General features: G+C 36.5%; 1 protein-coding gene across 1 annotated transcript in view; it reads right to left on the bottom strand.

The window, feature by feature from the left end:
* Positions 1-12,742: 12,742 nt before the first annotated feature.
* LOC136874064 (UBX domain-containing protein 4) overlaps positions 12,743-23,098 on the bottom strand; it is a 104,353-nt gene continuing 93,997 nt past the window's right edge. Inside the window, exons 9-11 of the mRNA XM_067147582.2 lie at positions 17,410-17,521; positions 17,013-17,212; positions 12,743-13,016 (exon numbers count right to left, since the gene is read on the bottom strand). Of these exons, the coding sequence (XP_067003683.2) occupies positions 12,875-13,016; positions 17,013-17,212; positions 17,410-17,521 (454 nt within the window). The 3' untranslated portion in view covers positions 12,743-12,874. The remainder of the gene's footprint in view (positions 13,017-17,012; positions 17,213-17,409; positions 17,522-23,098) is intronic.

Genomic DNA, 23,098 nt, shown 5'->3' with positions numbered 1-23,098 from the left:
CTGCCTTGGTACTGTAGCATGTGAATACTGCTATGTGGCCTTTCTGCACTAGTATTCTATCTAGTGCGATTTTCTCAAATAGATACTGGATCTGCGGAAACACTTCAAACACCTCTTAATGGCCTTCCTTGCTTCTCTTTGAGCACTGATAACCCAATATCTCGGATGGACTGAGTGTAACAACTGTTCTGGTGGGCAGTGCTTAAGATAACGATGTTCTCTGTCCATGGTTTTCTTTGTAATATGATGATTGTTGGACCTTCATTCGAGTAATTACGGTATATACCCCTGTTCATTAGTACACCTTGTAGCTGTGGTTGTAACCAAAACCACATCTTCTAGTGTGTTTCCTCCACTCAGGCAGTCTTCCATGTAGAAATCAATCATGGATAGCCCTAGCAGCCACTGGAAAATTGCTCTCCTGAAGATAAGCTACTTCAATGAGGCAACTCATGGCATGATATGGTGCTGATGCCGCACTGTATGTTACTGTATCAAACTTTACAGATGCTCAAGGATTCTTTCCATAAATTCTGTTCCAGTGTTAGGTTTTCAGGATGTATAAGGATTTGCCTAAACATTTTTTCTATGTCAGCTGTTACGACAAATTCATGGCTATGAAACCTGAGAATAAAATGCTTGTAAAGTATCAATCTGTAAAGTAAGTTCAGTCATGAATTTGTCATTGAGTGATGTGCTGTGCGACTTTCTCGCCAAGGCATCAAACACGACTCTGACTTTAGGGATGTCACCATCGGGACATAAAACTGCTTTATGGGGTATGAAGTTTGAATTCATTGCTCCGTTTTTTTGTCTTCCTCAACCAAAGTCATGTGCCCAAGCCTTATATACTCATGAAGTCTACATAAGCAGCTCTGAGTTCTGGTTGTTTGGAAAGTTTCTTCCACAATGACTTCAGTCTCTTGCTTGCATGTTCTTTTGATTCTCCAAGAATGATTTCTGACTTTTTGGCAATCTTACAAAAAATCTACTTCTTTCATCTCTTGAGACAGTGTCCAAGAACTGTCTTTTGCATAATTTTTCTACTTTTGTGTAATGCTGAATTCCAGAATCTATTCCTGTATTTTGTAATAAAGTCCTGCGCTGATAAGCATTTTGATATCTCTGGGCTTTTTGAATGTTGGATCGGCCAGATGAATGTCTCGGAATGATGATCTTCTCCATATTTATCTCCAGTTGAGGATATAGTTCTGCAATAGATGGCAATACAAAAAATTCTGCTTGTTTCAAATTTGTAATTCCTTGAAGTAAGATATGTGAGTGAATTTTCTTGATTCTACTCTAGAGCAGTCAACTCAACTGATTTGAATACTTCTCTTGATGCTTGGCAATTTTAGCCTTTTGAACAGATCCTTTGTAATAAAATTTGACTGTAACCCTGAATTTAAAAGGCTTGACATGTTTTCTTTTTTCTTTGAGCGTCCTCTATATAAATTAGTGCTGTTGACATTAAAATCTGTAATGTTCTTTTGCCTAATTGTACACTGAAATGGGCAGGTGAAATCTGATACTCAACACAGTTGTTCAAATTTGTTTTACTTTGTTCCTCACTCCTTACGTTGATGTTACTGTCATTCTCTTGATGTAAAAGGGTATTGTGAGAGTGACCACATTTCTTGCACTTAAGACACTGGGTGAAGTGAACGAAAAATAGAATCTACCTAGTAGAACCTAGTGCCTAGACGTCAACTAATTTTGAGGTGAATAAACAGAAGCTTAGTTTAGGTAGTTGTATCCCCTCTACCCAGAAAATGAGTAAGATACATCTTGGTTTCGCTTGAAGGAAATCGAGTTATGACCTGTCAACAACACTTCCCCTTCACTCTCTCTCCTCTGTCCTTCATCATCTGATACAGCACACAGCTGGTAGTTGAGTTGTACACGTGGCTGAGATAACACATGCAAATTCACAACTGCAGCATGTCATCCAGTGAAGGTGAAGACTGTGATAAAAATTATAGAAACAAATATTTGTTAAATTATTATCAGATGACATTATTGTTCTTGAAAACTCTATGAATACCTAAGGTTGTGCAAGGGGAAAAAAAAAAAAAAAAAAAAAGAATGCGTGGGATAGTATTGCGGAGCAATGCATGCATGCAACGGGTAAAAACGTTAGTGTTGCTCAGTTGAATGAATTATTCATAAATATGAATAGCCAGATAAAGAAGAAAACTAATATACAGGTAACCAGCAATAAACTAATTAAGGAAAAGGACTGGGAAAAAGACCTTTTGTCACTGCTTTCCAAAGAAGAAAACACTGTGTCCAATGAAGTGCCAGGAAGTGCTTCAGCAGGTGCCAAACAAGATTCAGCAACCGACACCACACGACACCTCATAATCTGTAAGTCTTTGGGCTGAGCAGTGGTCGCTTGGTAGGCCAAGGCCCTTCCAGGGCTGTTGCGCCATAGGGTTTTTTGCTAGAGGCAAAGTGGGTGGATTATAATGACATTCAAGGTGAATTGGAAGCAGTTCAAGGTCTTACTGATGAAAGTGAATGTGGTCAAATTGATGATAGGTATTGCAATGTTGTTAGCTTGTTTCACTCTTCAATGAAAAAACCCAAAATTAATATTGCAGTAGTTCTGATCCAATGGTTAAGCCACCACAACTTTCTGTTTCTAACTTTACCAGGCAGTTTCAAGAATGGACCACATTTAAAGAAACATTTATGTCTCTCGTTGGTAACAATAGAATATTCCTAATATTCAGAAACTCCATTATTTGCAAGCTGCTATTAAAGGAGATGCTAGAAGAGTTATTCAGCACATTCAGTTAAGTGAAGAAGGCTTTGATATAGCTTGGAAATTGTTGGTTGAGAGATACGAGAATGATAGGCTAATTGGTTATTCTTTTTTTTGTTTTTGCAATTGACTTTACGCCACATTGACACAGATAGGTCTTATAGCGAAGATGGGACAGGAAAGGCCTAGGAGTGGTAAGGTAGCGGCCATGGCCTTAATTAAGGTACAGCCCCAGCATTTGCCTGGTGTAAAAATGGGAAACCATGGAAAATCATCTTCAGGGCTGCCGACAATGTTCCCTTGTCCACCAATCCTGATAACATAGACATCCTTACCCCAGGTCATTTTCTCACTGCATCATCCAGTATGTTGGCAGTAATAATAATAATTATGTTGGTAGTATGTTCAACAGATGGTACAACACTTTTGGAAGTCTTCGTCATCAGATTATCTCTGTCAACTGCAGTAGAGAAATAAATGGTCACAGATGCAACCAAATCTCATGGTGGGATTTGTAGTTATCAAGGAAGATAATGTTCCTCCACTTGTGTGGAAGGAGGGCTTGGTCACCAATGTTCATCCAAGACAAGGTGGGCTTGTTCAAGTGGTTACTGTGAAGACTGAAAATGAAAACCTACAACCTGTTTTCCAGTCATTGACTGGGTCAGGGATGTAATGAATGAAACATATATAGGCTATTAGTACGATGGGGTCGCCACTCCCAAAGTGATTTATTAATGACTGATAGATGCTATGAAATGAGAATGGAGAGTGTTGCTGAAATGAAAGATGATAGGGAAAACCGGAGTACCCGGAGAAAAACCTGTCCTGCCTCCGCTTTGTCCAGCACAAATCTCACATGGAGTGACCGGGATTTGAACTGTGAAGACTACTAAGGGATAATTCAAGTGACCTGTCAATAAACTATGCTTGCTGCCAATGAATGATGGCATTTAATTCAATTTGTGTTTCTCTTTATGTATCTGTTTTTTTTGTGTGTTAAGTATCTCATTTCATGTGGACTAATGTGGTATCTAATCGAGAACATTTTTTGGTGCATTAACACGCCTCAGTGATGTTTACACGTTGAGTGTAATAGGCTGTAATTAATTACATTAATTAGGTGGGCAGTATGTTCAGGAAAGACATTTTTATTGTTATGCTGGTATTGTTATTTTTGTGTATATAGGTTGGTACTTTTCTGTTATGTTGTGATTCAATAAATTCACAAAGTGACAGTAATTTATCAGCGAATATGACCATATCAACATCAATATCTAAAGCCACATATGTTAGGCCTGATATAAAAAAGTTAATATCCAGTGAAACCAACGAAACAAAGGATTTGTCACTGCCTCAGCACCAAAGGCTTGTGTTACTTGAGCAGCTGAAATTGGAGGAAATTCAAACTGAAACAGAGACAAAAGAGCTTGATAAACTGAGTAAAACTTTCGTGGACAGCTCAACTGAAGCAGATGACCACTGCTATACCTTACATCAATTGTAGATTGCACTGTACGTTACTGCTGGTCCTGCAGTATAGGGGTAACATGCCTGCCTTTTACATGGAGGCCCCAAGTTCAATTCCAAGCCAGGTCAGAGATTTTTACCTGGATCTGATGGCTGGTTCGAGGTCCGTTCATCAACCTACGTGATTACAATTGAGGAGCTATCTGATGGTGAGATAGCTGCCCCGTTCTAGGAAGCCAAGAATAACGGCCAAGAGAATTAATCATGCTGACCACATGATATCTTATAATCTACAGGTCTTTGAGGTGAGCAGCGGTCACTTGGTAGGCCATGGCCCTTCGGGACTGTTGCACCACAGGGCGGGAGTCTTTTTGTATTTGTTACATGGATTTTAATTGTATTGTATTTTATTGTTCGCCACTATCCATATCTGTGTAAAATAACTTAAAAATGGAGAAAATAAAAAATACAACTGACTTCAGTACAGTACTACAGAAAGATGTGCCACACCTAGTGGTCTTAATATTTTATTCCTCAAATGGTCTTGTTATTCTATTCCCTGATATCGATATCATATGTCTGTTATTTGAATATGGTAACTGCTCTCTGACTTGACATCTACTTCCTCCCGGTTATGACAGATGGTGCTTCATGCCATTATAAATTTCCAAAGCATTTCTTTCAATCCTAACTTTGCTTTGTATGATCTCTATGAGAAAAGAATGGAAGCCTTGGTTGATGGAGAGGCAGAGCTATGAAATGTGTTTTGTATCATTTAAATGGTACTTTAAAACGATTTATACAATACTTTTCCATACGTGGCTCTCTGCTTCGAGTCAACGTACAGGATCTGTTAATATGTGTGGATTCTTATTCCAGGTATGTAATTTTTTTTACTACTTCCCTTGGCTTGCCACAGCTAGGCTAGGGTAGTGTTCCTTGTGATCCCGGTTATGTTGTTTGTTTTTCATTTTTATTGTGGCGGACTAATTTTCCCTTTACTTTATAATTTACTTATGTTCCTACATAGGGACAAAAAAAAAAGGTAACATTAACCCATTTTAATAGAGGTGTGTGAGCCTCCGTAGCTCAGACGGCAGCACGTCGGCCTCTCACCGCTGGATACTGTGGTTCAAATCCCGGTCACTCCATGTGAGATTTGTGCTGGACAAAGCAGAGGCGGCACAGGTTTTTCTCCGGGTACTCCAGTTTTCCCTGTCATCTTTCATTCCAGCAACACTCTCCATTCTCATTTCATAGCATCTATCACTCATTAATGTAAATCACTTTGGGAGTGGCGACTCCATTGTAATAACAGCCTATATCTGATTCATTCATTACATCCCTGACTTGGTCAAAGACTGGAAAGCAGGTTGTAGGTTTTTTCAATAGAGGTGTGTGTGATGTTTGATTATGAAGATTTTTCATTCGAGACCTGTTTCTTTCTCTCCTACTGCGACGTCTTACTTGAGCTCATGTTGAGATTGTATTTAAAATGCTAGTTCCATACAATTCATGTTGACTATCAGGGGTGATATGAATATGTTCATAGCGTATTTGTGGTTTGATTATTGTAATGACTAGTTGAGCCTTGCCCTGTATTGCAGCCACTCTGATTATTTGATCTGGACTCTCAGATCAAGATCATGAGCCTTTGACTCATTTTTCTCATGCTACTGTGGTTTTTATCGCGATGTGTCTTGATTCTGCATTTTATGTTGTCTTGTGCATCTGGTCTCAGCGTGAGTATGTGTGGATGCCTTGTATGAATGTCGGGTCTGTGTTTTCCTTGGGTACCTTGTGGATGTTACCTTCGGTTTTACTGTTATAGTTGTTTACTTGATTCCCTTGTCTCGGCTCCTGGCTGGTTTGGGTGTTTTATTTTTATATTTTGGGATCTTATTCTATGTCTTACATATCATCTTTGACTATATTTATTTTACTTTTGTAGCTATGGCAACGCCCCCTTTTTCTTCCTCCCTATAACCTCTTTGTGTTCTATGAATATTCTTTTTGGCTGAAGTGCTTCTATGTCATTTTAAATTCTCAGAGAGGCTACTCTTTGAAGACTGTTGATGTCTTGGGGATTGATGTTTGGCCTCGTTTTATTCTGGAGCAGTTGCAATTACTTTTCGGGTTCAAATGCAGATATATATATATATATATATATATATATATATATATATATTATTATTATTAATCATATATTCTTTGACTGAGGTTCCACTTTCACGAAAGAAATGTTTTGTGACAAATTCAGAGTACCATTGGTTGGTATTGTCTGAATCTATTGATACTATCCTTCCCTATGTACCTATAAAAATGAGATAAATGAAAATGTTGATGAGATTATTTCTGAGGATTAAAAGGCTCCTATGCATTTTAAAAGAAAATGGCCTCCAAGAATATGTATGCAAATAACATTTTTCCTTATGTATGCTTTTGTTTTTTAAATGTGCATCTCGTATCTCCTTCAGCCAATTTTATGCTGATAAACACTAATCTATTTTAACTTATTTCTGTCCTGGGTTCTTGCCTGTTATGCTTTATTCATTTATATAGGAGGCCCAGGTTTAGTTCCTGGCTATCTTTTGCCAGTTTCGACCAATCCACAATTATTGACCTTGTTAGCAAAGGGTAGTGAGTGGAACAAGGCGAGACACCCGATGTATAAGTGGCATAGTTCCTGCTATGCGCCAACAATCGTGAAGTCACATAACTTCTCACTGTTGTGAAATTGGAAGGGTGCCTTTTCTAAGCCTGCTTTTTATTTTTTTATTTAATTTATAATTTTCTTTTTTTTCAGCACAGGAGTTTAATTTTTGTTCACTGCACTTTTTCAACTTCATATTTAACATTTTATTTTTATTACTTTTTATTTATAAACAGTTTATATTATTTCTTCTATTTTTTTAACTACCAAGAACTATACCAAAATGTAAAATATATTACAGGTTCTTTGAAATCTTTGTTATTCTCATCTACTATTTCTCCATCTTCCAAGTCATACTCAAATGGGTCATTCAAGTGCTTAGCAATGTAGTGCATCATGGCACACATGACAATTACTTTGGGGATTCTTTTCAGGGCAACTCAGATGTAATTACCAAGGATCAGAAACCGTTGTTTAAACTGACCAAAGGTTTGTTCCACTATTACTCTCTCTCTGGCATGAGTCAAGTTGAAACGGCATTGAATAGCATTTCCTGCTGGCTTAAACGGAGTGAAATGCCATGGATATATTCCATAGCCCTAATTGCCAAGTAAGCATTACTACTGAACTGAAAAATGATGTTTCTATTTGGGCTACGTGGTCGTATCCTAGCATTGTGGATGCTACCAGGCTACTCATTACATAAAACAGAACATTTTTTAAGTCTGCATTGCCAACCTCAGCAAGTGTTAGGAAATTATACCTTTATATACCAAAATGATTTATTCCTTATCAGGATAACATTATCGGTACAGGTTTTGTGTCTTTAAAAGACATATTCAGCCATTGCGGACACAATATTAAAAAGGCAAAGAACCAATTCCATTTCTGAAAACACGAAAATGTTTAAGTAATCTGTCCAATTCTTGATAATGTCCATGGACTCTGGTCAAATTTGTCTCTATTGAACATCCTCTGTTATATAAACACGCATGCAACAAATGACATTATAGCCTCTGGACTTAGTCAAATTTGCCATTTTTGAGGTAACACAAACTTCAGTAACACCAAGTAAACAACAGAAATTTTAAAATAACTCCAACTCTTATTGCATAGAAGTATAGTTACGGCAGTTCTTCAGGGAAATATCCTGTATTTTTTTATTAGATGTAACACCTAATATTATAATACTGTGCTTAAATCTCAGAATTGTCATAGATGAACACCACATTTTTACATTAACATGCATGCAAACAAGTTCTTTATTTATGGACTTTGGTCAAATTTGTCACTGTTGAGGGTACACAAACTTTTAGTAACACATGTAAACAAAAGACATACTCTTTTTATAGTGGTGTTTTTCTAGATTATATCCTACTGTTTTATTGTATCCTCCTCAGTCCGTATGTAGCATATGCTCTACATGTGGTTTTGTCTACTTACAATAAAACAAAATAATTTAAGGAAAAAAGTAATAATGGTAGGAAAGTCAACTCTGGAGTCCTGATGTAGCATATATGCTACACGAATAAAACAACTTAGTGAAACACTCTCATTTTCTATGGTGAATTTTTAAAAATTATTTGAGCAAAATATAACACATCGAATGCATCAACAGGCTCGGGACTGAAGAGGGTATAAAACTAGTCTTTTGACAGAACTTCGGAGAAAGATCTTACCTATTGATCAAGTATTAAGGTATTGTGTTTATTTTCTTAAAATCTTGAAGTATTTTCTTATAACTACAGTGAAACCTCGTTAGTGCGTTCCTCATTAACACGTTTTCCTGCTTAGCACATCATATATTCGAAGTCCCGATTCTCACCGTATTATATCAGTATAAAAATTCCTCACTTATCACGTCAACATTTTTTGCTATTACTGCGTACGATCACATTTTTCCTAGCCCTGAAAATGTTATTTGTCATCCCTTGTAAAACAAACGTGATTTCCAATTCAGGTGAGATCTGTCGCCACAGTTGCGTGATTACGGAAAAAGTGAGCCTATTTGAGCTTGTATTTCGCAATCCATTCAGAAGTTGGAAATTCATTTTGTGTTGAGAAACAGAGAAGTTTTGTCGCATGATACGGTAGCCTTTATCTGGATCAGGAACATGATCGCGTGAAATTGACTAGCGTGGTGCATATTAGCCTTGATATAGCCTAGTTATGGATACGGAAAAGGTTGTGAAATTCCTTACTAATGTAGACAAAATTAACATCTTTCAGAAAGTGGACTGGCATCCACATCTTTAAGCGTGCAGAGGTCGCAAATGTTAAACTCGCACCTTCGAGTTTCGACTCGATCATTCGAATATAGGTCGACATTTTCAAAATGGCGGTCAAAGTCAATCCTCCTGATTCCTCCCGTTTGCACGTGGAAAAGTGTAACCTCCAATTCATTGTCTGAGAGTGCGACCAGAAAATAATGTGAATAACCCACTGCTCCGAGATAAAAGGCTACTACTAACATTTGTTTTAGAAAGAGTGTGATCTGCAAGAATACTCTGATATTTTTATTGGCCCCTGTGAATATATGTTTTCATATTTGTTTGGTGTCTTTTAAACTCTTCAGTGCACTTCTTACTTTATAAGCCCCAGCACAAAAGGTTTTCATATTTGTTCTCTCATGTTTTTCACACCTTTCCTCTAATTTTTAGAAATGGTAGATATAGTTTTCACTTTATTCGCGGATACACATCGTAAAATGCCCTCATGTCGGAAAAAAATCGTATCTAGTCTTTCCCTATCCCTGTTGGATATTCAGTAGTACGTTTTCTCGCTTAACACATTCATTTTTCTTGTCCCCTGCAGAAATATCTTAACGAGGTTTTACTGTGTTAAGTTAAAATTGCTGTTCCAACATTTGGTTTACAAACTGTGATTCTTAAAGGTCTTGTACTGTTTAAATTGGGTTGTTAATTCCAAAGGGAGAACTTCTCTCAAAATGAAAGGTTGAAATGCTGGACTTGGTTTCACTGAAGATGTTACAAATTAAAAGGAATTTCCTTGCTGGTCTTACTTTGGCCCGGCCAGCTTGTGTGTGACCTTGTGTTCAACTGCTTCAATACAAGGTCAACACAAGGCCACACACAAACTGGCTAGGCCAGAGTAAGTTCGGCAAGGAAATTTCTTTTAATTTTTAACACCTTCAGTGAAACCTAGCCTGGCATTTCCTATCTGACCTTTCTTGTTCAACTCTTGTTCTTATACAATTTTGATGGCCAACTTGCCCGGTAGTTCTTTTTGAGCAGTAGAGCAGATGATATCTGCCACACTTATTGTCACAGTGTTCACTGACACACTTGTTTTCCAGTAAGTGAAAAGTCGTAGTTTTGCATATTCGGGGATCGAATCCATGAAATGCAAACTGCGTCGAATGCCTGAGAGTAGGCTAGATGGTTTTTGTCCATTAGTTGTTCATCATTGCATCAGTGCAATCGAAATCTTTCTTTTACTGATACTTTCATTCTTGGAAGGACTGGATCTTTTCCTTTTTTCAGTCTGATTAATGTCAAGGAGGATGGTTGCCTAATTGTACTTCACCTTAAATAGATAACAGTCACCACAACCTCTCACTATGGAAGGGTCATTTAGTGAGCGTGGGGAACCTAGCCAAGTCTGGCATTGCATGCATGCACTTGTGCCAGTCTTTTCACCTTTATTTCTCCTACCTGGCCTCCTGTGGTCAACTACTGTTCTCTTCTTACCATGAAGGAATTTGGTTTTCAAAGCCTCTCTTTCATTTTCATGACCTATGCGGCCTTTACCTTTCTTTTACTAATACCTTCATTATTTGAAGAATTGGATTACATTTTTTTGCTGATTAGTGTTAAGAAAGGATAGCTGCCTATTCTTATACTGCCTCATAAAACAATAATTACCACCCTTACATCCCTGGTAGGAAAGATAAGATAGTAAATGACAACAGAATTAACACTATTCAGTAAAAACTTGTTTATACGCTAAAAATCTCAGCTTAAACAGATGTTATCATATAACCCTTTCTAACCACTGAATACGCTGGGCTATGAATATTCTGGTCAACACATTTAATGTAAATGAAGCCTGTCAGAATCTGTGATGATCCAGTGTCTGTAGAAGTGTGAATTTGTAATTAATTTAGACTATGATTGGAAGGAAAGTATCTCTTTAAGTTTATAACATATATGTAAGGTACCATTCCAGCATTCAAATGGAGTTGAAACAGGAATCAAGGGAAAGCCATTTTTATGATGGTGGAAAAAGAATTCTCATCTAAACTATTTTACCCAAGGCAGAAAGCACCCCATTTTAAACCCTTAAACAAGCCTTGTATTTACTGCACAGATTCCAATGGAAACTATGCCAACCAGGCAAGAAATTACTCTACTATAGATAAATCATGGCAGTAGGCTGTAAACAAGAGAAAGGGGGGCGGGGGCAATTGCCCGCCCAAAGCACTGGTACCGCACATTTGAGAAGTACATGGATGATATGAAGAGTACAATCACAATGCTCTTTGCTTCTTAACCTGACAAGCGGTACATTTCTTTCGAGGAGCTACTAACACAGATAAAATTGAAATAATTGATAAATAGATTCAACCTATTCAATATAAAAGAATAAGAAATGTAGTAAATTACATTCCCATTTAATAAGTAGAGCTACTAACACAGTGGCACATTTTCCATAAGGTACTGGGAAGTAACATATAGTGCGATACTCTTGTGTAGTATAGTATTTTTATCAGGTTCAAAAGTACGGAATATGTATCAAGCTGTCACAAATGATCATAGTACGAAGGACAAGGCGTCTGGCTCACTGAGGAAAGCAACGGAAACTTACGGTGAGATATTTTTAATTGGTCAGGTATTTTCATCAGGTTTACAAAACAGTCTCACTTACAAGCTGTTAACATGATTATAGTGCCAAGGGCAAGGAAAGAGAATCTGGCTTAGTGAGGAAAACAACAGGAAACCTACAATAACATACTCTTGTGTACAGGCGTGATAAACAATTGAAAATATTCTAGCGGATTATTTACGTCTTCAGTTTGTACATTCAGTCCAGGTTGCCCCGTAAATGTAAATCTTGGCCATTCATATCCTATCTTTGTCCATACATCGAGCAGAATATCACCTCTAGTGCTAACGTCATGTTCACTTGAGCAGCTTTCACCACTGTACTCGCTATCTCCTGACATTTTAACATTAGTCTCACTATCAGATGAAACATCACTCTCCGAAATGTCACAGTGTAATAAATCAAACAGTTCTTCTTCTCGCAGATGTTTCCGAGCTCCGCTTGCACCTGACACCATGCACTATCTACCACTCTCAGCAACCTGGCGGCCGGTACTGGCTGGCCGCCAGCTGCATGCGGAATGAAAGAATTTTGCCTAGTCACGTGGTTTTAGGAAAGTGCCGCTGCTGTAGACAAAGCTCGAAACTAACATACACTCATAAAGGAAAGCGATCTCGGATTATATGACGGAATAAGTCGTCATACCCATCGCCAAAAGACATTTACAATGTGATGATGAAATATCCATCATGGCCACTTAGGAAGCCATGCGGGTATGATGATTTATTCCGTCATTACCACTTGAAAGGTTAAAATATAATCTAGAGAAAGGAAACGTACTACACAACTTCACAAATTAATATAACTAGGTGGATAACTGCACATGAAAGTATTATTACACTATATTTTGGTGAACATGTGACACATCAGAATAAATTCTTTTGAAGAATTAAATTTTCTTCTGCAGCGATTCAAATGCACAAATGATTAAATTCAATAGCCAATGTTATTGCACATAACATAGAAGATATGTTCTTAAGAACAACAAGGAAGTAAGTATGCAATGGTTTTTCAATTGTAAATCCCATTTATTCATCTACTAAATAAAACAATTTACTGAATTTTACTTTACAACTACAACTTTACAATACATTTATATACAAATCACAATTTTAATGTATGGCTTCATGTATTGCACCTTACATCTGCTGGGTTGAGTTCCCATTCCAAGTATTATTCTCGTCATCACTTGAGTCACGTCGAGTTGTTAAACGATGAATATTACCCTGTCGCTGAATGCTGGATGTAGAATCTGAATGAGCAGCACGGCGTCGGGTAGTTCTGTGATCGAAAAAAATGAGTATTATTATGTTCACACATGGGTTTATGCCAAGGACTGAAATGCAGAAAGGGTCAAATGGGACTGAAGGTTAGAATATGAATTGGATGTATACTGAGATCTAGGGCAACTGATAACTTACAGTAAGCATGCACTCCCTCCACTGTCTCTCTACAGGGTGGTCGGAAACAACGTGAACTGGGTATATGAGCATTAAAGAGCTGGTAATGTTGATAAATAGTTTGAAATAAATAATTCACATCTTGCATTGTTGTCATTTTATCAGCTGCTGAAGTTAACCAATCAGATCACTTTGCAGGCAAATTCAAATGGGCTTTGCGAGGTGGTGTTGCTAAAACTGTACGTGGCTTAAGACTGGCATGAGAGCACCAGTCGAATAATAAAACTTTGCCAGGGGAGGGGTTTGAATATAGACCTCTGAACTGACAGGATCGCGCCAAAGCAAGTGACACTGGCTGAAACCAACGGTGTGTTTGTGTTTGATGCTTATAGCATGACTCTCAAGCCAGCCTTAAGTCACATGCAGATTTAGCAACACCGCTGTGCAAAGCTCTTATGAATTCGCCTGCAAAGCGATCTGATAGGCTAACTTTAGCAACTGATAAAATTACAAGGATGAGAGATATTGAGTTATTTATTTCAAATTATTTATTACACGACCCACCTTCTAATGCTCATATACCTGGTTCACGTTGTTTCCAACCACCCTGTATAGAGGGTACATCAGGGCTCAAAAAATCCTGGGTGCCACGTCACCATGGTGACTGGTAATATGAGTCTCGTGCCTACCGTTTTTTACCTTAAAATTCCCAATTTTTACCTGCCACTAGATCAAATTTTTATGCTATTGGGTGGATTAAAAACAAATTACAATAAATTTGTTATACATTTCAAAGTTTCACATTTACCACGAACCCCAAATATATTTGATTCTGTTGAGTTATGAGTGCTGCCAGTTTACATCCCCTGTATTACTATATGCCAACCAACAAGTTACAGAACAGCCATGTAATCTCACTGTTAGCTACGAACCTTGATCTTTCACTGTTATGAGAATGTTTGCTGTGTTATAGAGTTTGGCAGCAGATGGTAACACAAGGCAATTCTGTACCTTGTTCTTTGTTAGAAGTAAAAGTGAACCTACTAAATCACTTTTTTTCCATGCTATGTGTGCCTCTGTGTTTTTGTTAAACATGGAGCATCGAATACTCAAACACAGAATTTGAAGCAATCTCGGCTGTCAAATTATTTTAGCATGTTGGTGGGAAAGAACATGTTCAAATACTGAGTCAAAACCAAGTGAAGCGAAGGGTGAAATTTCAAAATGGACAATGTTCCTGTTCCAAATTTTCCCAAAGCCAAGACACTTACTACATTACAACCGTTGTCATGAATCACACCCACTATTTTATCCATTAAACACCTGTGTGGCTCACTTCTTCAAATGGTATCACAATGCATATATCCTGAAGTTTGTAGTCCTGGTCTACAAAGTGATTGGTTACCGCTGATGTCCACAAATCTGTCATAACAGTTAAGCTATCTGCATTTCAGAGCTCATCTTTAGCTCTTTAGAACAAGCTGATGCACTGAACAAGAAAAATGAAAAGTATGGTATGAAAATCAGTGCAGAAACAAAGCAAGGCCATGGTGATATTAAGAGGAGAAAGACAAGGGAAAGGCATTGTGAAAACTGGTGGTCAAAGCCTTGTATTTGTGGACAGTTTCAAATACCTAGGGAATAAATTAATGCAGAATACAAGGCTGGACATGGAGATTAACAAGAAGGTACAACAGGGCAACGCATTCTACCAAACTGTAAGAAACGTTGTCTGGAAAAAGGAAGTACCAAGGACGTATAAAGAGATGATGTACAAAATGTATTACGCACCCATATTGACCTATGCGGCTGAGATCTAGATAATGACAGGCAAGGAGGAGAGTAGAATCCAAGCCAGCAAAATTAAATAGCTAAGAAGTATGATAGGAAGGATAAAGACAGACAAGTGTGAGAAACAAAGATGTTAAAAAAGAAGCTGGAATAGGAAACTTAAAGGAGAGAAGTAATAGGAATAAACTAAGATGGTCTGGACATGTAAAGAGGATGGAGGAGGAAAGAAAACCAAAACAGACGATGGAGATGAAGTTTGAGGGAAAGAGCAAGATGGAGACCTAGAACAAGATGGATCAATTCAATAAAGAGGAGTGCAAGAAGAAGAAACCTGAACTGGGACAAACTGTTGGAAAAAGAGAGGAATGTGAAATGCCCTGATCCAGCAGGAGTTGGATAAGGGGAAAGGAGGAGGATGATGACTTCTTGATACAGTTCTGGGAGGATGCCATTTGGTATAAGCTTATGAGTAGGTTTTATCTGGTTAAAGGTGTTGAATCAACTGCTTAAATCCTAGATCTCCTATAATGCTAAACATCTTTGCATATAATGTAAGCTATCCTGGTAATTACCATCGATTGATTATCTCCCAGTTTAAATTAGGATTTACTATCCAGAAAAGATGTGAGAGTAGGCTGGCTAGTATTTGAGTACTATGATGATGATGATGATGATGATGATGATGATGATGAGCACAGTGACTTTGAAATGGAATGAATGCGCAGAGACTTTTCCATTGCCATTTCTTCACCTGTTACACTTTCACTGTTTCAAATTTTGTTAATGGGATGTTCATGTTCAGGAAAAACAATTTTATGAACTGAGGTGACATGCTTCTTCAGGTTGCTAGTGTTGTGAGATTTTTCTCCTTGTGAGAAACTCTATTTACAAATACAGCAATATATTATTGAATGATATTGATAGATTACAAAACAGACCAGCACACGTCACTTCAAAGTAACAACTGACTTGAAATTTTGAAATAGTAATCTACGATCAAAAACAGGTATCATGTTTAAGGTGCTGACATTTTTATAATAAGTTGCATCCTTGATTGTGATTTGATAGTTTAAATAGACCAGAGAACTTGTTTCCTGAAAGTCTTGATTGGTGACACTCAGAACTAGGTTATTTTGTAAGGAGAGTGTTTATTTTCTATAGTCATCCAAATTGAAAATAAATATGCTATAAATTAGTGCAATAACATGTTTGGAAATAACTTCAAGCAACAATTCAGCACATTTGATTGGTCTGGGACATTTGTACTTCAGACATACTGGCACCAGAACTGCTGAATCTGCTACCTCCTTTTTGTAACTTATGAGCTGAGACATGTGCTCCTTGTGACCACTTTAAAATCTGCTACTTGTTTATAAGTTGACAATATTAATTAAAAAAGTTAGTATCCTATTAACATAGTATCGAAAAGGTATCAAGCTCATCTGTAGTAGTATCATTCAATATTGATGATGATGATGCTTGTTGTTTAAAGGGGCCTAACATCGAGGTCATCGGCCCCTAATGGTACGAAATGAAATAACCAAAAGTTCAAATTAATCCAATGAACAAAATAAAATAAAAACTGTTATGAAGAATGAACGGATGGATGGACATGAACCCTAAAGAAAAAAAAAAAGAAAAAAAAAAACACAAACAAAAACAGTGGATCAGACACAAAAACGGTCATGAATAATAGTATAACTGACCAAGGGACCATTTATAAAACACAATGATGCTTGATGTCTACAGGGGTGTAAAATCCACGACTAAGGCCCCACAGAATGGTACAGGTCGCGAGTAAAGTAGAACCACGGTATTTGTCATGTTGGGGTACTAATCAAAAGTAGCGAAGACTCACGGTGTTCCACACAAGATGGTAATACTCACAAGTATTGTACTTAGTACAGGTAACGCAGACCTATGGTGTTTTGCACACAATGGTGCCACTCATAGCCAACGCAAACCGGTGAGGCTCCTCACCTAATTAAATTTTTTTTTTTCTCTTTACAGTCTCTGGATATCTGAAATTGGAACAGATCTATTCTTCCAAGATTAGTTAAGTAACTCAAAGGGAAAGTTTACTTACTGTGTTCCAGTGTTCTCTGGCACTGTATTAGTGGCTGAGCTTGATGGATGAGATCCAGAACCACCTGGGTTGCCCCCTCTACGAAATACAAGTTCTCGCAGGTAGGTAAGGATAGCAGCAAGAGGTGCTAGTAAAGACCATATCATGCGAGTCACCGCATCAAAATAACCAGGAGAGCTTACAACAGCTGATGACGAAGCCTAGAGAAGCAAAAGTTTCAAAAAAAATAGTCAAAAAATTAATAACCAAATAGAAAAATGTATTACCAACAGCAGTAATAAAGAAACACTTAACTTAGGAGTAATTTACAGCCATCCAAAATAATTTACAACAGAGAAAATAAATTATCTCATGTATATATCTGCAACAGGAATGTACATGTTATGTTAGCACTCACAGGCAGAATAAGGATGACAGCTGTGGGCACAAGTTCCAATTCGCTTACACTCCTACAGTTATCGCTGCCTGTGAATTCACGACGTGGAAAAGTAGTTGACATGGCAAAATCCCTATGGAAAATAACAAGAGAGCATATCAGAAGTAGCAACTCAATACAGACGAGATTGCAATCTATAACAATGGCAACAACATACATATAAAAGAAGAAATACTTTTCTACACATATTTTTAGACATGTAAATATTTCATCTAGGCTATGACATAAATAGTACAAAAACAGTCCCATGCCATTTCCATAAGTATGCATAAGAGAAACAATGACAGCTGTTAGGACGTTACTTGTAATGGTCAAGATTGTCAATTTAGCATATTATGGTCACTCATAATAATATATTTCTTGTCTAACTCTTTAATATACATTAATCCAATAATTTCAACTTGCTCGGTCAGTCCAATACAAATTTTGCCAATAAACTTGCACAGTTCTATTATACTACGAATGTGACAAGAAACTTTTAGGTCAATTTGTAGCAAATGTTATCCTTTAACCCATAGTACTCATGTGGCAGAGTAGCCCTGACATTTCACACGGATCCTATGTTGGGCCTCGTGTCTTTCGTCTGTAACACCTGTGTTAGGTTATACCCGCTTGAATAGCATTGACACTATGCTTCTTCCATTGACGTTGCTGTGGATTCTTTGAAAAGAAGCATCATGGACGAGTTACTTAAAGGCCACAAACGTTTGAAAACAGCTGTTGCCTAGCAAATTGGCTTTGTTGGAAGATTACGGAAATGAAATAGCAAAATATTTAGATGAAAATGATGTTGATTTTGTTGGTAATGGAAGCAATTTGGAATTAAGTGCTGATGAAGATACTATGGAATTAGATTTCAGGATAACGAGAAACTGTGTTTTTCTGAAATATGTACACGAGAAAGCCTGGATTGCATCCTGGCGAGTGCTTCGAAAAGTTCCACATACAGCATAATTACTGCTGAAAAAATGACAATAAGAGTTAATTTCAGAGTCCAAAATGCAGAAAACAGCTTGTTGTATTATACTATATTATATATTTGTACTGAACCATCAACTGTACAGCAGATAGAAAAATATATTGACCACTTTAAAAATAGTAAGGCACCTGGTGAAGACGGGATAATAACTGAAATGTAGAAACTCGGTGGTAAATTGGCAGCTGAAGCTTTTTACACAAAGTTATCACAGATTGCTGGGAAGAAAGGAACAATACCACATGTTTGGAAACAGGCCACAATCCACCCCTTGCACAAAAAGTGGGGTAAGACAGACCCCAAAAATTATAGACGTATTTCCTTATGGCCAATAGCTTATAAAATTCATTCTAAAGCGTTTCACCTTGAATCATCCTTTTTCTTGCTCCAAGGTGAAATGTCTTGCCCTTGCTGATGCTATAGCTGTAATTTCAGAATACAAATTACAAGCACAAATAATGGCAGAAACTCTACGTGATATAGCCATTATCCATTAAATATATATTAAAAAAACTAAATATATTGAACATAGACACAGTGGAGAAAAGTACTTAACAACACAACATAGATATATTCAAAGAGTTGATAAATTTAATTATCTGGGAGAATGGATCCAGTCAAATGGACTTGATAACACAAACTGCAAAGAGAGACTGAAGAAGATGGACTTGGCTTATAAACTCACTCAACACCGTTACAACAAACAATCAATATTGTTCCTGAAAAAAATTAGGCCCTACACAACTGTGACTATACCACAAGTATTAAGGATCAGAATTTTTAACGTTGAACAAAAGAGGTGAACAAGGGGAACTGGAAAAAAAAGAAAGAAAGAAAGAAAGAAAGAAAGAAAGATACAGGAAAATTTTGGGACCCTAAAATAATACAGATATTTGGATGAAGAGGAAAAACTAAGACCTCAACCACAATATAAAGAAAATTACGTACACAATTAAAAGATAAATACTACACATTTATGGTCACCTTCACACAATGAACGACAAAAGGCTAACCAAGGAGACTGATTATATCTCCAAATTAAAACACAACACCGGTTGGCCAGAAGAGATACAATGGGATCTACAAAAACTGAAGATCACACGACATCATAACTTGCAGGATGGACTTCTGGTGACAGATCATATCTGCAGACTTTTTGCTTTCACAAATTTGATGTCAACCTTGGCGAGTGTTATCGGAGAAAGAGAGGCAGTCAATCAGCTGATGCATGAAGAAATTCTGGGAAGAAAAGAGAAGTACTGTACCGCAGTCTTTAATTTGAAAGAAAACGTTTGCATTGCATTTTCTTAATATATTTGCAATGCACATCTTTGTGAGACCCCTTGCCCTACTATAAGCAGATATTTAAATTGAAATTCTTAGAAATTTTCAACATGGATTCAAAGGTTTGTCAACTGTTACTGCTCTAGCAGCTTTTATGCATAATGTTATAAATAATCTATATCATAATAATTTTTTTACTTCAGAATTTTAAGACTTACCTACAGCCTTTAATAATGCAGTCCATGACCTATTGCTAAATAAACTAGGACACTGGTGTGTTCATGGTGTCGCTTTACAACTGCTAACTTCTTACTTACAACAGCGCAGAGTTGGGAAGTCATTGAATAAAAGTAATTTGATTACTTCTAATGATTACATTCTTAGTAATTTTTACTTGTAATCGTAAATGTATGCGTTATTTGTAACTTTCTTTTTGAAATAAAATTGTAATAAAAAAAATAAAATTCCTGGAAGGAAACCATAATTTCATTTCATTGATTGCAAATGTTAAAACATTTAAGCTTTTTAAGTCTTTAGGCTTTTTCAATCATGAAATTACCAGCATTTCGCCCCAGTGTAGCAGTGGGCTGATCAGTTGACTTGAGACAACATTTCAAGAAGTATAACTATCAGGATAGTCAGAATAACGACATGCTACACCTTATTACATGTTATAAATCTCATTTTTGGTCCGTATTGAAAATTTACAGTTCAACAACAATAAAGGTGTTTTAATTTAATCCACCTATTCAATACTTTTAGTTCACTTATAGTGGTTACATAAATAGACTCACAGTTAAATGAGACATGTTTCGCCCTCAATTAAGGGCATCTTCAGCCTAAAAACAATCATCAAGAGTACAACTAATATTAAAAGTGGAAGCTAAAAGTTTAGCCAGTTATTAAAATTCGGGACATAAAAATGTGAAAAATGATACAATATATAAAGATGCTAATGGAAACACTGTCAATGATTAAACTATAATCTTGTCAGAGACTAAAACTTCTTCCATTAAAATTCCAATTAAAACAGTTCATTTAAAATGTTAGTGGAAAACCAAAGTGGTAATAATATAAAGCCAATGACATGAGGGCGTGAACACAAGCATAAACATGATTGTCATAAATACAATATGTCCAAGGCCGCTGATGAAATTCGTCAGCATGAAGTGAGACAGAAGCATCAGTTGAAAAATTGTAAGTGGCCCTTAGCGCTGGTAGGTAATACTATTCGCTAAAACCTTGCCAGGAACTGTCAGTAGATACTGAAATAATGTTTTCTGTAAGAGAAGGAAAAGATGAAATAAGAAGTTGAACGTAAGGAGAGAATTCGGATTACATAAATTGAAACACATGAGGACTTACATGTTAGTTGAAAGTTATTTGTTATCTACTGTTGTGTTGGTTGCTGCCCTTCTGTTGGCTCTGAGTCTGGTGTTGTAACTGTGCTGCAGAGGCAGCAGTGAACTCTGAGGGGAAGGAATAGGGGAGTGTGGAAGGGAGGAGAGGAGGGGTGGAGTCAATTGTGACTAGGCTGACAAAGGGGCGGAGTCAACCGTATTGCTGGAAGTAGGCTTAATATCTGTAGGTATGGGAGGAGTATTAGAGTATGAAGAATTAAATATATTAGGTATCCTAAATTTATTCAAACAAACTGACTTTAATAATTTCAGCATTAATTCATGTAACATACTTTTACTGTCCGTGGTTTCATTAAGATTCTGTTGCTTATTGTACATCTGATCTAAATAGATATATAAATTTTCTAATTCATTCAACATTCTCTCTTTTTCTATGTTTCTAATTATCGCTAGGTCTTTCTCTATGGATTTAAATCTGTGACCAGTCTCCCTCATATGCAAACTCATCGCTGAGTATTTCCTATGTTTTTCCGCGTTAACATGTTCCATGTATCTTGTCATAAAACTTCTCCCAGTCTATCCAACATATGAAAAATTACACTGAGTACATTTGAGTCTGTATACTCCTGATCCCAAATAACGATTTTTATCATAATTAACTTTTTTATGATTAAAGAATATGGACTGGTTAGTATTAGTAGTTCTAAAAGCTAAATTAAAATTATGTTTCTTGAATACGTTAGTAATCTGGTGTATAGCTGGATTATTAAAAGTGAATGTAGCATACTCAGTTTTTTGGGTTTTTTCTGGTATCAGATTTGTGGACAACTTGTTCTTAATTTTATTGATTAATTTGTTGATCATTTCTATTTTGAAACCATTTTGTTTAGTGAGGTACCTAATATAATTTAGTTCTTTCTTCAAATTTTTGGGAGATAGAGGGATTCTAAGTGCTCTATAAATCAGACTGTGAAAAGATGCTTGTTTATGTGAATTCGGGTGTAAAGAAAAATTGTTTATAGTTGTAGATGATTGTATCGGTTTTCTAAATATTTGGAAATCAAAAGTGTTAACCTTACACGTAACTGTTACATCTAGAAAATTCAATGAGTTATCGACTTCTTCCTCTTTCGTGAATTTCAAATTAGGTTCGATTTCATTTAACTTATTTAAGATTTCTCGACTATTAGCGACATCTTTTTTTATGATTACAAACGTATCATCTACATATCTCAACCATAAATCAATTCCTTTAATTTTTGCTATTATTTCATTGTGTTCGATTGAATCCATAAATATGTCAGCAAGGATGCCCGATATTGGGTCACCCATTGCTAATCCATTCTGTTTATAAATATTATTGTTAAATGAGAAGTAATTATTGTCTAACACGAAATTTAACAATCTAGTGAATTCTTCTACTTCCATTTTACTAAGATTACTGTGTTTACAAATATTATCATGAATGATATTAACAGTTTTATCTGTCGGAATATTCGGAAACATATTCACTACGTCATACGAACACATCATCTGGTTTGAACGCACGCCAAATTTAAGCAAAATGTCACACAAGTCAATGGAATTTCTTAATGGTTGTTTATTATTAAAAGTATAATGTCTTTTCAAAAAATTATGAATGTATTTGGAGACCTTATACGTGGGAGAATTTCGGCAATTGATAATCAGACGAATCGGAATATCTTTTTTATGTATTTTGGGCAAAGCTCTAGTTTCTAGGAGCCTAGGATTCATATTGATAAGTTTTAATTGTTCTTGTTCGGTGAAGAGAGATGTGGACCTTTTAAGTAAGGCCTTTAAGTTGCGTTGAATTTTAGCTAACGGATCTTTAGTCACTAATGTATATTTGTTATTATCAAAAAAAATCTTCAGTTTTCTTGATATATGTATCTTTATCCATCAAAACGATCGCACCCCCCCCCCCCCCTTGTCAGCCTTGGTTACTATAATATTGTTATCTTCAATTTTCAATTTCATGTTCTTTATTGTTTTCTGTTGTTTAGGATCA

The sequence above is a fragment of the Anabrus simplex genome, chromosome 5 (genome assembly GCF_040414725.1).
Source record: "Anabrus simplex isolate iqAnaSimp1 chromosome 5, ASM4041472v1, whole genome shotgun sequence".
In the NCBI taxonomy this organism is placed as follows: Eukaryota; Metazoa; Arthropoda; class Insecta; order Orthoptera; family Tettigoniidae; genus Anabrus; species Anabrus simplex.
Note: the sequence above shows the minus strand (reverse complement) of the source record. Positions and strands in the feature narration are given on the sequence as shown.